This window comes from Bacillus rossius, chromosome 15 (assembly GCF_032445375.1).
Source record: "Bacillus rossius redtenbacheri isolate Brsri chromosome 15, Brsri_v3, whole genome shotgun sequence".
NCBI lineage: Eukaryota > Metazoa > Arthropoda > Insecta > Phasmatodea > Bacillidae > Bacillus > Bacillus rossius.
In genome coordinates, this window is record NC_086342.1 from 9188451 (window position 1) to 9205565 (window position 17115).

The 17115-nt window shown below is 40.0% G+C and overlaps 1 protein-coding gene across 1 annotated transcript in view; it reads right to left on the bottom strand.

Moving 5' to 3' along the window:
* The window catches only part of LOC134539582 (muscle-specific protein 20-like), a 69585-nt gene extending 53710 nt beyond the window's left edge, over nucleotides 1-15875 (bottom strand). Inside the window, exon 1 of the mRNA XM_063381739.1 lies at nucleotides 15560-15875. Coding sequence (XP_063237809.1) covers nucleotides 15560-15583 — 24 coding nt within the window. The 5' untranslated portion in view covers nucleotides 15584-15875. The remainder of the gene's footprint in view (nucleotides 1-15559) is intronic.
* Nucleotides 15876-17115: the final 1240 nt, after the last annotated feature.

Below are 17115 nucleotides of genomic sequence, written 5' to 3' on the forward strand. Positions count from 1 at the left end.
GGAAACATTAATTTCAACTTTAAAATCTGTGTACAGTAAATGTTACAATTAACAGTAAAAATAATTTAATGATGCTAAATTTTTTGTATTTTACTGAATAATTACGCATGCCAGCCTATTGAGTGAGTTCCGAGAAGGCCTGTGGCGTTTTAATGTATACTGCACACAATACACTCAACAGTAGAGTTCAAATTTGCTCACTTGTAATAAAATGCAGATTTACATATTTACTGTATTTTTTTCGTAGCATGCGCGGATAATAGGGAGTTTACTGTATATAGAAAGAACGGACGGATTAGCTGCGAAAGCACGCATTCCGAAGATGCCGCATGTAGGTACCAGAAGAACATGAACCTCTTGTAGGTAGATGTACGTGCCAACAGGCGGAAGAGCGAAAACATGTGAACTCTTGGCGATTCATAGCCGCCTGTTGCCACGGGTAGAAACAAAAGACAACCCAAAATTCACTCACTCACTCGCTCGTTCGTCTTTTGTCTCTTTTGGATGGGCGGATTGGGTCACAAGCAGGGGGTGGCCATGTCTGCATGATTACACGGTAAGTGTGTGAAGCAGTTTCCCCCCCCCCCTTTTCACTCTCCGGCTAATTGTTGCGCCATATTGGTTATACGCCTAAAACATTGCCTGAAGTATGTATGGTGTTTACATTGTGGAAACAATATTAATTTTTTTTGACGTGATAACGTCTTATAAATCGATGAACGCCGGCTGCACGCACGAAAAAGCATGACTCATTGTCACGTTCCGCCTGAGCCGAACCGGCCAACCACCGTGCGAGAAAATCTTCTATAATATCGAACAGGTTAAGGCGGGCTTTTTAACTAACTGTTCGTGATTATATCTAAACAAATTATTTAAATTAAATTTGCAAAAACTGTAAATAATATTTGAAAATTAAAAAGTATGCAATTTTTCATCAGTGTTTTCTTATGACGTCATCATGTAAAGTTATCGTTCGTAAACCGACTATAGACAACCCCCTCTTTTTAAATATAAATTACTGTTTTTAACGACGGAGATTCTAACTCATACGTACTAACAATCATCTGACGTCATCAGGCACCGTTTACGTAATGTCCTGAGCGGGGCAATACGGCGATGGCGAGGTTGAAAAGTTACTTCAACTTCGTCACAGCATGAAGTCTCCTCCTGACGATTCCCAACTCCGTGGTCACAAGCAGGTAGGTGGGTTTACGATTGTTAAATCAAGAATTTAGTATTAGTCATGTACTTACAATATGACTGTGCATACCAACGGGACGGGTGGTTTTTAATTGTTGTGCAGGCGTTTTGACGAGTCGTATGCGAATCACATGTTTGTTGACTGAATACGTAACAGAGATGGTTATATTTTATATTTTTGCTTAAGAATGACGGGAAGCTTCAAGCAGAGCACACAGTAAGTAGAATGTGTGTATGTGTGTGTGTGTGTGTGTGTGTGTGTGTGTGTATGTGTGTGTAATGATTTCGGGAATTATTTATTATTCAAGCTTGTTTCTGGCTTTTTTTTTTTTTTGTTATTGTACGAGTCTATAAAAATGTATTCACAATCAATGATTTTGTAAACCAATGTCGCCATGAATAAAAGTGGAAAAAACAAATAAATTATCAATCGGCAACCATTGATTACACTCAAAATAAAACATGCGTGGCTCCCCCCCCCCCCCCCTTCCCGTTTTCCAGTACCAATGGGAATTTGGAAATTCGCAGTACTATTAGGTCAGGTTTTTTTACACGTACGTCTTATTTGTTTGTTGTTTTATTGTTGTTTGTTTGTTGTGTCCCCTCGCGGAAGAGCACACCGCGAAGAAGCGAAGTATTAGGAACGCATGAGCGGTAAGGAGGTTGTAGAGGAAAAGTCAACCTTGTCATTTGTGAGCGCTTGCGTGTTTTTATTTTACAGCTCTACAAATAACTGTCAGTTAATAACGGGTGACACAGTTTGCAACCAAACAAGAAATACAAAAGATACGTTAATAAAATTACAGGTTTATCCTTTAAATAAAGGCAACGACAGGAAATGAAATAGTCAACATATCTTGAGGCTGGATCTCACCACAGAGTTGATAATCCACCGCTATAAGATAATATTTGAAAAGCAACACATATGCAAAAAAAAAACTAATGTGATACATTTACAGTAAAATCTATCAAATTACAGTAATGACGAGAAAATTAAACAAACAACTTAGCGTGTAAAATCGAGCTTTAAGGCATTTTACACATAACCAAATTTTACTTCTAGATTTTTTTTTATCGAATTCAATCCCTTGCATGACTATGACGTCACTAAAATATCATAAAGCGACAAAGTATTGAACGTTCCTATTCCTTCAAGGTTTTTTAATGTTATCCTGAGTGGAATTCTTCATATATCATTTAGTTATGACCTTGGTGATTTCAGAGGCAATTGAATGTATCCCAAAAAAGGTTTCTAATATTGTAATTTTCTGTAATGCTTTTTAAGCTTTCCTGGGTGAAATAACAAAAATAAAATATGTATATTAGCTTCTACCAGTCAGTTGGTCGAAAGGTCTACCCGGGAACACACACTGTGAGTGGAGTTTCAGAAGTAAAAAAACGCGATTAAAAAAATGCTCGAGATATCTGAGTAGGGACTGTTTGCGATAAGCAATTAGTAATACGCTGAGGTCAAATGAGTGATTTTTATTTTATTTCGTTTTTAAACGGTATTTTTGCGAGAGCAAAAATTGCTAAAATGCGTGTGTTTGGAATAATAATTTTTAGGCATGAAATAAAGGCATAGAAAAGAAACTTTGAAAGCAATCAAAGGGACTTGCATTCCACCTTCATCTTCATTTCCCGGCCACATGTCATTGTCACCACTAAAATCTAGCAGTTGACTACGCAAGGCGAGAAGGCAGCGCGGCATCTAACTACACAGGGCGCTGAGCTCGCTATGTTCGCAATGTTATCCACGCGAGTAAAATACAGCCAGCTACATCTCAGATGTCACTGACCACACAGAGCTGTGTTCGCTATGTCGGCGACGTAGCCAGGTGTTTGGTTCTCGGCTATTATTTTATTTTCTTCTGCGTTCGCTTTGAACTAGTGTAATGTCGACGTGAATATTTTATTGGAGAAGGACGAAAACATCCATGTTCATGGAATGAATCGATGGAAGAATATACATAGAAGGCAGGATATGCAGGTCAGTGCCTGGGATTTGATTTCAAAAGATTGCTATCAAACTGATTGTGAGTTGTATTTATTCTGAAATAATCCAACAAAAAAAAATTGGCGTCATCTTAACGCAACTGCTTCATCAAATGTTGAAATGCTCCAAATTCATTTATTTTTGTATTAACATCATGCACCCATTTCTTTTTACGTTCACCAATTGCAGGGAGTATTTCGAATATAGGCTACCCCTCGTATCCGAATATAGTCAATAGTAAAAAATAAAATAATATACAATAATTTAAAAATATAAACTATGTTGTAGAAAAATTATACGGTTTTAAATGGTTGTTTCACAAATTAAGTTTCCAAAATCAAAACATATTGTAATTTTATTTATATAATTACCTATTAAAAGTACAGTATCTTGGGGGAGAAAAGGCAACAAGATAGGTATGAAGAAAAAAAATTGGCCTAGTAAACTTTAGAGGTTATAATTGTTGAATTTATTTTATTTACTTTATTTCCTTCAGTATTTCCTATCGAATATTTTTCTCGAATATCGAAAACCTTCGACGGTTGATGGTATTTGAGGATTTTCATTGACCTGCCCCTCGTAAAAACCCCATCATTCGAATACGTTCATTTTTGTTGCGCTTTAAGTGGCTGGCCCGCCGTGTTTGTGAAGGGCTGAGCCAATGGGAAACCTTCATTCAAAACAGTCAGCTTCCAGCGAAGTGTTGACGATTTCCGAATGTATGCAAAGGACTGTGGTCACTGTACCCAGGAATTTTTCTTGTCTCTCGTTCTAAAAGGGTTGGGTGGCGGGGGGGGGGGGGGGGGCGGAATTCGTATTCGCTACTTATTGTTTTCTCTAATTTTTTTTTTTTTCTGGCCGGACGAAAAGTTGCGATCAGAATGAAAGAAGTGGGGAGGCATATTGACCATCTCAATCCCGCTTCATTCCCCCGCCCCCCCCCCCTCCTTCCCAAACCTTTTCGATAAACTCTGACACCGTTTGACCAATCGCCATGAAACTTGGCACATCTAAGTGTGTTTTTTTTTTCGTGGAGATTTTTATGCTATCAATTTATTTTTCTGTAACTCGCCGCTAGATGGCGCTGCAGCGCATCAACTTAACCGTTCAACTGATCTAAATGGGTAGACAGAAAATCATAGGTAACAGACACACAGACAGCAATTGCATGTCATTTATCTGTGTCCAAAACGCTGTAGTGCGGCGCTATCCATTTTTCTTCAACTCGCGGACAACGTGTCTCCCTGTGTTCAGCTCGGGCAACGCCGGGTACTGCCGCTAATGCAGTTTAAAACCGGAATCTCGTAAATACGGTACCACTAATACGTCGTTAGTGTATTATTAAAAAAAATTGGTTGTCTGTAAAGTCGGTTTACGGACGATAGTTTAACGTGACCACGTCATAACAAAAAATTCATTAAATGATTGCATACTTTTATGAATAAAATTGAATCATTTTAATTGAATTATCACTATTTTGTATAGATATAAAGAAGGAGTGATATGAAATCTACAATTTAATTGATAAATTTACTTTTATTTGCACTCATTTATTCAAATATGTTCATTACTTTAACGAACAGATTATTTTAACTATAACTTTTATACATGTTTGTTATTTAACTTCTTCCAATCTGTGTTATTCTGTTAAGGATAGGACGATGATAGGAAAATTAGGGAACGAATGGGAGTGTTTCAAGTTAAATGTGCCTCGAAAAAGTCAAATCGATGTTTGTTCCAATCGAGTGGAAGAGAGATAGATGCGGCGCAAGCGTACAATGAGCGTAACGGGACACAGCGTGACGGGACAATGTGCGTAACGGGACACTTTTTTCGTGCGTGCAACCGGGGTTAATCGATTTATTAGACGTTGTCAAGTTAAATGTTTTTCGTAAACAGGAACCACGCCGACAAATGTTTTTTTTTTTCTTCCTTCTGAAGCGCTTCACACCGCGTGTGTGTGTGTGCCCGGGTGAGAAAGGTCCTAACTGCTCGCGCCCTACATTTAGATATCCGCCCCGAGATTCGAACCGGGGACCGGCCAAGTGTCTGTGCGCTGCCAACTGCGCCACCGCCGGGAATAACACACTCCCTCCGCCGCGGGGATTCGAACCAGCGACGGGCTTGCGCAGGAGGGCCGCAACACGATACGGGCGGGGTCCGTGTCTCGGCCGCTGTATTTGGAAGCGCGCGCCTGGATATTTGGAAGACCCCGTCTCGAAAATAGATCTCTCCCGTCTCTGGGCGGAGCGGGCTCCTGTCTAGCGTCTCGGGCACCGCCGTGCAAGAGCGGCCTATGGGGTCGAGTAAGCCTACATGGAAAAACTTTTTTGACGTGACGACGTCTAATAAATCGATGAACGCCGGCTGCACGCACGAAAAAGTGTCCCGTTACGCACATTGTCCCGTTACGCTCATCGTACGCTTGCGCCTCATCTATCTCTCTTCCACTCGATTGGAACAACCATCGATTTGACTTTTTTCGAGGCACATTAAACTTGAAACACTCCCATTCGTTTCCTACTTTTCCTATCATCGTCCTATCCTTAACAGAATAACACAGATTGGAAGAAGTTAAATAGCAAACATGTATAAAAGTTATAGTTAAAATAATCTCTTCGTTAAAGTAATAAACATATTTGAATTAATAAGTGCAAATAAAAGTAAATTTATCAATTAAATTGTAGATTTAATTTCACTCCTTATTTGTATCCATTCAAAATAGTGATAATTCAATAAAAATGATTCAATTTTATTCATAAAAGTATGCAATCATTTTATCAATGTTTTGTTATGACGTTGTCACGTTAAACTATCGTCCGTAAACCGACTTTACAGAAACACAATTTTTTTTTCTTTCTGTACCTTCATAAAAGATTCTTTCGGAAACCATTTGCCAAGAAATAGTTTGCACTGTGTTCGTCAGTGCTGTAATATTTTTTTTTTTCCCTGACTGAATTCCTCTTTCCACGTGAAACTATGCGTGCTGTATAGCTTTTTAAATATTTGACTCCAGCTGATTTTTGGCTTGTTGGAGTGAAACTTCTTTGGGTGCGACGGGGGTAAAATTTCAAGGCCGAATTTCAATGCAACGTTTTCATGAAAGCTCAGGTTGAACCCTGCCGTGCTGCAGGGATAGGCGGGTAGCGGCGGTAGGGACCCGCCTGCGCCTGACGCTACCCTGACTTGCTGGCATCTAGTAGGGGAGTGTTTGGGCAGAGTGCAACACAGCGGGGTTTGAGCTTATTATGAAGTGAGTAGTAATTTTGTTGATTCATGTTTACTTAAAAAAATTGTCTAATTTCTTTCTCTCTCTCTCTCTCTCTCTCTCTCTCTCTCTCTCTCTCTCTCTCTCTCTCTCTCTGACGTTTTACTCTCTTACGTTATAATTATGTACGATTCGAGGTTTGAAGTTTTAAAAGAAGTTTCACTTTTATCACGTGAACTGAGTTACACGCGCCCTTTTTTTCTTCTTGTTTTGTTTATGCATTCATCTCTGTTGCTCATTCTTCAGTTTTCCTGTGACATCCATTTTTCTCCGACTCGATCTCGTTACTCTAAAAACGAATTTGATTTGCAAAAAAATTTATTCCCTCAGCTCATAGCAGGGTATCGAGATAAATAAATATGTATTATAACATGGGCGTAGATTCTTGGGGGTGGGGGTGACCCTCTCTGCCCCCCCCCCCCCCCCCCACCAATCGGAATTAAGAAGCCCCACTCTGAAGGGGGCCCGTTTTCGTTGATAAAACGTAAAAATTTTATGTTTTATGAAAAACTTTGTGTTTATATTAAGGTTTTCTGCGTATTGCATGTGTACGGGCAACATATACGGGCAGTATACAACATACAAACATTAACCAGAGATTACTTGTGTCGGTTAAAACCCACGCGAACATCTCTCGGGCCTACAGATTTGCGCCACCTGATATACAACATTGTATGTTCTTTGGACGATTCTCGCAACGAGGAAGATCGATTTAAAACGTCATTCTCATTCAGGACATATGCTGTATGTCACAGAGAAAACCTGAAGAATGGACACGGAAAGAGATGAACGCACAGACACACAGAGAACGCGAGCCGATGCCAAATGAATGGGCAGACAGCAAAGAGAATTTCATGGGAGGTATTACTAGTCAGAACAATATCACAGCACAGACGAACGCAGTGAGACAACAACGACGAGGAGACAGTTTTAAAAAAAAAAAAAAAAAAAACCAACAACACTGATGATACTAAACGGATAAATAAAAAAAAATAAAAAAAAACAACAACTCGGCGATTTTATATCGGGCTGATCATGGCTTGCCTTGCGTGCGTTTGTGTACTATATTCATCTTTATTTGTCCGTTCTTCGGGTTTTCCCCATGACGTATGAGGTATGGCGTGTGTATGGTGTGCGTCCGAATTTTTTTTTATAAAAACGGACAATGTATTTTGACATGGATGTTTTTAGCAGCTTCCTCTCTCGGCGCGGCGGGCCCCGTGTTTTCGTCGTGACTGCTGATGGCTTCAACCAACACGACGTGAGGTTTTTGGCATTTGGCAGATCACGTGGTATATTTTTTTGCCCTAGTTCACCCTCACCCCCCCCCCAATCCCCCATCACGGTCTTTCCTTCCTCAACAGGCAGAACCATTACCAGTTCTCCCGACAGAAGATTCCTACTGGTTATTTTTAGGTCCTGTATACACCAAGCGGCGGGACTGCTGGACTGGACTCCTTTGTTCGTCTACCTCCGCAGCTCTTGAAAGCTTCGCTCAGACATGACCTCTCTTCCGCTACAACCACCCCCCCTCCCCCCTTCCTACCTCCCTCCACGAACACACAGCTGACGTCAAAAATGGCCGAAACGGACGCCAAGCTCTGATTCGTCATCGTCCGGACGTAAACAGCTAGAGATGTCAGTTGGATATAACCCGTGGGAAGCCTAAGATGTACATCAAGTTCTGTCCCTGCCCGAACACACCCGAATATTCACCTTCGGCCAACCTCGGGTTTATTTATAGCTTATATATTTATATTTCTCTGTTTATTTTAATGTAGCTATACTAACATAACTAACCGTCCACAGTGTTTTAAAGTGTTTTAATGTAGCTAACCTGACCGACCACTTTTAATGTTTGAATTCATTTTTTCCTGCGCAAAAATAAAACAAATCCCGAGGTTGGCCGAAGGTGGTGAATATTCTGGCGTATTCGGGCAGGGACAGAACTTGATGGACATCTCAGGCTTCTCATAAACCCGTTTGCGTTCTTGAAAAGTGTGTGGTGGCGTACACGTGATGGATGAAACGGGTAGCTGAGTGCCCTCGATGTACAGATATGGTTAATTTACACCTTAAAGATGTGAAACCCTGGGCTTGCCTACACTGAACGCGACTCGAGAGACGCGACGAGACTGTCTCCAGACGGCCTGGCCACACTGAACTGTCGCAGTATCGTACGAGACACGTCCTGGAGATGCTTACAGAATTTCAATATCAATCAAAACCGCTGGACAAGACATGATTATGGTTATGCCGTGCAAGGTGTTCCCCCCCCCCCTTTTTTTCTTTGTTGACCCAGCGCTCTTAGCCGTAAGGCCCTACCGCCCCGGGGCCCCCATGGGCATGGATGCGGATCACGCCGCATACGCAACCAGGAAGGGCGTTAGAGCTTTGGCTATACACAGGGGCTGAGGCTACCCATCCCAGCTTATGCACCACCTCCGGCCCCCTACCCCACTCGGCTGCCCAGAAAGTTGGATGCTCCCTTAGCCCTCCGGAGTTGTCATCACTTCTGGCGCCTGCCCGCTGGACAAGACAGTAAGAAAAATACCGTGTGCTAAAAAAACAATTTTTTAACGATCGCACTGTTTCTAACTACCGCCTTTCTAGGACAGCAAAAGTTGCTGAGTGTACTTTAGGCATGATTTCTCAAAACATGGAGATTGTTACACAAAAGAATACTTCAGAAGGAGTATATTCCACAGCAGTTTTTTTTAAATATAAAGAAGATATCAAGAAAAAAATTTATATCGTGTGCATTGTTGCAAACTTTCATGTAAGTATAACATTTTATCGAGAAAAAAATTAAGTGTTGGGACGTACAGTGCTGTCGATGATCAGTGCACAGTGATTGCCTATTGTTGCAGCTCAACAACTTTGAGCTCATGTCCCATAAGCATTTTTTTTTTGCATTAACTGCACTTAAAAAATTTTCTGTATCCACGTTTGAGGCAAGCGACGAGACCGTCTCCTGAGCGAACTGAGAGACGGTGGCGCTGATATTTGTCTCCAGGTGTAGCGTCACGTCTCGTCTGGCTCCGTGTGGCCACCTGAAGTTCATTTATGACTAAGAATTCCGGTCAAAAAAAAAACCTTTCGGCACAGCCTACAGTTGTAGGTAGATTTCGAAGTAAATATATTTTCTTCTGGAAATGTTTTGGAAAGTTTTATAAACTCCCGGAACATTTGAAGAACGCAATGTTCATAACAACCTACATGTTCGCCAATATTAAAAAAAAAGATCGATCCAACATTTTCTCATATTCAATGCAGCGAAGATTTTTCGAATGTTCTTTAACTTATTGCATCCAGCATTGAATGTCTTGACGAATTTCATATTATGCCTACTAAGGTAGTATTGCAATTATTTTTGAAGTCCAAACACTATTACTCCCACGTGTCTCTTCTCGTCTCGTCTCACCTCGTCTTGTCTCGTCTAGTCTAGTCTCGCCTCGTCTAGTCTAGTCTAGTCTAGTCTAGTCTAGTTTCGTCTCGTCTAGTCTAGTCTAGTTTCGTCTCGTCTAGTCTAGTCTAGTTTCGTCTCGTCTAGTCTAGTCTAGTCTAGTCTAGTCTCGTCTCGTCTCATCGCATCCAGGGTGACCAAGCACTCGGTAAACTCCAAGGCAAGCGGTGCCGTCGTAAGGAACAGACTGCCAAATTGGCATTCAGGAAAGAATGTGAAATGAAGATTGATTGGTCGGGAAACAGAGGCGGCTCCAGAGCAGAGCAAGTCTGGAAAACCGCCCACGGCCATTTTCTTTTCTTTTTTAAATGATTCTTATTTGTCTGGTTTTTCTGTGAAAAAAAAGGGCATCAATGGTCATGCATCACATTTTAGGTCATTATTTTGTATTTAAGTGAAACGTTGGTCAACATGTAGACTCTTTTAATGGTTTTACTTCCGTGAAATGAAAAAAAATATATACATTAACGTTGCATACTTTTTGCGTAGTTAGTTGTCAAAATTAAATTTTTAACGTTTTTGGGGCGTACAAACCAAGAGAACCAGCTGTAAAACAGGACTAATTTTTTTTTAGGTTTAATAGCAATGCTATTGGCTACTTCAAGAAAAGGTACGAAGTTCATTAAGAAAATTTTATTTAATTTTAACTTACCTTTAAAAATCCTCAAATTGTTGAGAATTTTGACAGATAAGGAAAATAAAATAAGTTATTGTAATAGATATACAACCCTATTGTGAAGTACCCAGTATTATTGCATTTAAACCTGTTTTCCAGTTGATTCTCTTCATTTGTATACCCAAAAACAATGAAAACTTAAATTTGGCAGCTAATTGTGCAAAAAGTATGCTATGCATTTTTTTTATTTCGTAAAAGTTTAACCATTTAACAAGTCCACAAGTTTATATATGATTAACGTAAATATAATATCATGATCTGAAGTAAGAGGCATCCTCTTGATTGGAAAAAAAAAGTTTAAATTTTATTAGCATCTAATTTTAATTGCTGAACAACACATTTCGATTTCAACTAAGTTTTCATGATTTCATATCACAAAAACCTTCAACGATTTTAATGCCTCATACAATGGCGCGATTTCACCGGGACTTGATAGTTAGCATTAATAAAACTAACCCGAGTATCATTTTTTTTTCTAGAAAGAACATGGAAATTTCTTAAGGTAGATTAAAAAAATGGGTGAATTCTAAGTTCAAATTTGGTTGAAAGACATTGTTTGAGAGTGTTAAATTTAAAAAATTTCTTAGGGGCTAATCTATAATCACAAACACCCCCCCCCCCCCTCCGGGAGGGGGGTGGTAAGGCCCTACCCCATACTGTTAGGACCCTGACAAAGTAAATGGCCGGTATCGCAAAGTCTAGGACCGCCTCTAGTCAGTAGCTTCTGGATGTCAGTGACAAATGTGTATTTAACGGTTGGACCAAAGCCACGGAAGGAATAGACGAAGCGCCTGGGTGGGGGGGGGGGGAGGGGAAAGTTGTTTCTTTCCTCGTAGTGACTTGATGTAAGCTTTTGGACATACGCCATTGCTAAGCACATGTATGTCTGTAGAAAACTACAAAAAAATTCAAAAGACAAAAACACGAATTAAGCAAAAAGCTTACATCAAGTCATGCACTCCCATTGCACAAATCTTTCAAAGATAATTTCCTCGTAGTTCACTCTAAAAACATCTAGCATTTGAATTTCAGAATTACGTTTACATGTGGAAAATGTTGGCCGTTGAAAATAGTTAGGACACTTGCTTCAGTTGTGGAGGGGGGGGGGGTCACTACTCGGGAGATAACTTCTCGGCTGCTCAGCGCAAAAAATTAAAATCAATACAACGCATTCTTGACGAATTTCTTGACCCAATTTCAATTCGTTATTTGTATTTTTAAACTTCTTAGGACATTGGCATTACAACGCTCATTTTCCTTGCATACTCTCAGCAAACTTGGTAGTGTAATGCTTTACTTTAAAAAAAAAAACACATTACTTGATAAACATTTCTTGATTATACAAATTTTTCTTTAAGCAAATATACGAATACATTTTATTTGTTTTTTTTATTATTGCTATATTATTAAATAGTTAGCTCAGTCCATTGGATTTTTTTATTTTATACTAGGTGGTACCTACTATTTTCACTTAAAGTGAAATTAAATTTATTAAGTTAAGATGAATACCCATGAATTCGCATAGGTATAAATAAAACACGTCATAATAGTAGAACTATTATTTTTGTTACAGTATATTTCAAAATAGTTCAGTGTCTTAAATAAAAAATAAGTATAACTTCTAATGCACGTACATAAGTACATACACTTTTTTTTTTAATATTATCAGGGGGGCTATTATATGGGGGGGGGGGCTATTCCATAGTCCCAGGCCCTCCTCCTATAAGACCTTTCAACAAAATATAAGGCCCCCGCAAAAGTAAATCCTGCAAATTCACGGGTCGTCACTGCATATGTACCTGCAGCGCCAAAGTTCATTTTCTTTAAAGGGCAAAAAAAAAAAAATCACGTCTTGCGTGTTTCCGTTCCTCGATCGATCGCGTGACGCAAAAGCTTGCTTAAATACCGTGTACGAGGTAGGCCAGAGCCATCGATAATGTATGAAGAGGGAAGCCTTCATTTCACAGACGAGAGAGCCACACCCGAAGTTCATGCTCGCTTTTTTTTTTTCGTTATATCTCATTGTATAAACCGGCGTGGCATTAAATTTTGCGGTCGATTAGGATTACATTATAAATACTTTAAAACATTATGGATGGTTGGTTATATTAGGTAAGTATAGCTACATCAAAAATACTGTAAAATCATTTCATGGTTGCTTAGCAAATAACTTTTTAATATGTAGCTATATCCAGGGCTAGGAAACCGTTTACATGATTTCACAGTATCTTTAATGTAGCTATCCTAACCAAATCAACCGTCCACAATGTTTTAAAGTATTTATAATGTAGCTAACCTAACCTAATTGACCATTAGTTATCATGAGTTAGAATGAACAAAAAAAACCGAAGATGCACGATCGGGCGTTTGGCTCTCTCGTCTGTGAAAAGAAGGCTTCCCGTATGAAGGTGACGGGGGAATAAAAAAGGGAAACAGAGAAAAAAAAAAGGCGAGGGGGGAAAATATCCCCCTAATCATCCCCTGGGTTCGAGCAACAAGGGTTGAGTTTTGAGATTTTATTCATGCGCGGGTTTTCCCTGATACAATAATTTGACAAAAATTACTAGTCTATGCTACAAGAAATATTTGGAAAATTTTTTTGCAAGTTTCTCGTAGACTTCGACAAACGTATGACCAATTTAGACCATAAAAGGTTCCTTACTGCGAGTATCCAGTTTATATAAGAGGTTTATGATTTTTTTTAATGTACATACAGTTTCGTATCAAAACCAAAATCAACTGCTTACTTTATTTTTAATATTTTGTGTTGAAATACAATTGGATACGTTTCACGTAACATTTGCTACCGGTGGACAATGTTCCTCAAAGTCTTATAAACGATTCCCAATTCAAATTTTGGTAATCGTGCAGCTTTGCAAAACAATCACATCCAATTCCCTTCTTAATTTTAATACAATCGGATACGCATAAAGGATCAGTTTCCGATACAAGTTCACGCCAATGTCTCACCCGCGACCTGAACCCAGAATCCCTACCACCGAAAGCTGGTTTTCATCCAACTGAGCTATGAAGGTTGGCTCTCAGCAATGCGTAACCTCTGCTATTGGCGTAGGCGCGAACCTCAATAATAGAGACCTGCAAAATTCGCGTATTCATTCGGTGATAGGCTAGAATTCAAACACATATACCTCTTAGATAATTTTGCTATTGGCTTACTGTTCATCTGGACGAATCTCGACCAGTTATAAACCCTCAACCAAAGAATGATCGAATCACAGACAAACCAGCTGAGACGACTTACAAGTCGGCAGCCAATGAACTTGCGTTATTTTCCCGAGTGTACAGGGGTATGTGCAGTCTATCCTGAAGGCCATAAACAGCGAATTTTGCAGGTCTCTACTCATTAACCTACATATCAACTTGTCGAGCCGGTTTGTCTTTTTTTCTCAGGATGCCTTTATTGACGGACCACAATCAACGAATTAAATTTCCGGCTGCGCCAGATGGTTGGTGGTAAGAGAGTAATAAATACACTGCTCAAAATAATTGAGGAATCAGACGAAAATTATACTAGAGGTTTAATACCAGAATCTTTTTCAGAGCATTGTTGCAGTACGATATGCTGTCATATGTAAAATTACATATATGCTCGTTTTTGGCATGAGAGGGGATATGGCGTCTGTAGGACAGCACAAAACTGTCATGAACACTAAAGCAACAGTCCTCCGATATGTTGTACGGTCTCCCCGTATGGCCAGTACTGCTGAGAATATATGATAGCGTGCGCTGTCGGAGGATAAATAGCCGCTCGGCCATAAGGGCCATTTTCCATGTTCTGCACGAGTGATGAGAGATGCTGCTCAAGTTACTAGGCACTATTATTTGCAGCTTGCACTGCTGCTGAAAACACATCTTTATCTGCTCCCCTAATTAATCTTGTCGGATCCCTTATTTATCTTGACCAGCGTATTTCACAAGGGGGAACATCATTCCAGTGTTAAGATTCAGTTGTTGCGCGCCTGACTTAGAACTCTGGCGTCTTTGGTTCGAATCTCTACCACTAAGCCACCTAGGATAAAGACGATAACATTTAATACATTCTAAGATTTAAAATAATTGCAACCATAATCAAGTAACCAGCTAAAAAAATTTTGGCTCTAAAGTACAATTTTTTTATTCTTAGAATATATTTTGCATAACATAGCGCAATGTTAAAACGTAAAAAAATATAAAAAAAAATAGTCTGTTATTTACTATAATTTGTCATCTACTTCTTAGGAATCATAATACGAAAAGCTTTATAAAAAGGACTTTTCTTCTTCTCTCGACCGAAGCGTAGTAAGGCCTTTAACGGCCTCGTTTTTTGGTATGATTGTTCACAAACAACAAATGTAAAACAAGATGAAATTACACTTTATTTTAATTTTTCAAAATTATTATTATTTTTTTTAAATTTATGAAATGTTCTATGATCGCCATGCGAACCAAGAGCTGCTTACGTGATTGGCTGAACGAGGATCCGACGGGGGAAAAAAATTAAAAAGTCTGTTCACGGACAGTTTTGCATCCGGCTAGGTCGTAAGTGACGGTGCGATATAGTACGTGTTTAACCTGCTAGATAGCACCGCTGCGTCGAGAAAAGAAAAAAAAATCCTCGCTGTCAACAAGTGGCTTAAAATAAACACAACACGTGGCCAACACGTACGACGATTTTAATAAAAATTGGGGAACAGCCTACAGAGGATGTCTGACGAAGTAAAAAAAAAAAAAAAAAAAAAGAAACCAACGATAACCTGTGATTTCTTTTTGAAAAAGTGGTTATTTCGGCGTTGGTGACGATAAAACACGTCGTTGATAGTATGAGTATTATTATCAACACAATTCTCTCGGGTTTGTTAATCTTCGCATTAAAAAAAATATGTACAGATATACAGTAAAACATGAACGATCCTTGCAACATGTTGAACAAGGAGGAGTGAGAAAGCGACTTACTTGCCAAAGAGGTCGTCCAGGCATCTTGAAGCGAGTTTCGCGAAGAGGAAGAATTGAAAGTTCTCGCAAGGGAGGAAGGGTGGTCTCTACAGGGGGTTAGTGGGCGAGCGAGTGTGAGTTTTTCACCCTGGTCGGTCGTCGAGAAAGCGCAGGTCTAACGTCAAAGTCCGCAGCCAAGAAGATCTCTCGTGAGCAGCCAACCGCCTGTGTTGCTGGTTGCAGACTGACGGTTTTCGAACGGGGCGGGGGAGAAAAAAGAGACTGCATTGCCTTGGGCGGCCCCCCCGCGCGCGAGAAACAGAGAAGGAACGGAACGTAATTGGTTCGGGGGTGGGGAGGGTGAGGAGGTGGAACCGAAAAGAGAGGGGGAGAAGGCAGGTTTTTTTAGGGTCAACCCACTTTTAGTTGAGTGACTAAACAGTCGGGGACGCGGAATTTTTTTTTAGTCCGTTATTTATTTCGGGTAAGGGAAACAGCAGGCCAACTTGCCCCTCCCCCCCCCTCCTCCCCACCACGGGCCGTCATTCCTCACCCAACGAAACACGCTGTCACCGTTCGTTCTTTAACGACCAGTGTGACCCGAATGAGTGTCGCAAGCGCAGAGAACTAACTCTCCGCGGTCGTTTAGTTTCAAAACGCGCCAAAAAAAAAAAAAAAAAAAAGATGGCCGCCTAGCACAGTCCGAACCTGTGGAGCGCGGTCCGGGTCCATACCCGGATGTGAATGACGTCACATCGTCACGCGGAAAAACTGCCCTGTGTGGTTCTACTGATTTCTAAAGTAGTCAACAGAACGCAGTAAATATATAGCGTCAAAATGAGGTTAAAACGCCCGTGGAAACACCCGTTTTAGCTTTTTCCACTGCCCAAAAAATACACGTTGAAAACAAAACCACGAAAAAAAAAAAAAAAAAAATTGTGCAATGAATGGATCTTGAATGCTGCTCGTAATCAGACACTTCAAAGAAATCTTGAGCGGTTTGTAAATGGCGCGTTTACACCTGGAGTTCTGTACGTCGTTTTCGACCCAGCCAGGCGGCCTAATTCAACAATCCTGGCAAAAAAAAAATCTATTAATAATAAATGTGGTTACCGAAATGTTAAAACTTGGTTTAAAAATATGCTTGTTTTAATAAATTATAAACAGAAAATTCATAGCAATGTTTGATTTTTTTATAATTGTACTACTCAAAGGCCAACGACGTTAGAATTCAAAACTCGCATTATTTTTAAAAAAATTCTAAAAAAAAAAATAACGTTTATTACTGATGACTTTATTGTAATGTAATTATTTATTTTATTTAATAATAGATTGTTATTGCACGATAAGCAGAGAGAACTTCCCATTAGAAGCACGGCACACGGTACCTCTCCGGTGCGCATGCGCTCCTAATACAACGAACGGTGGATTCATTGCGACTGTCATGGCGCGGCGAGATGCGGACGAGAGCGACAGGTTGAAAGCCGGTCCCAGCTACCAGGCGCACATACTGGCTAGAGAGGTAGGTAGCGCGCGTACAGTCAGTCTACCAGCGCAGACGCATTTACAGATATAAT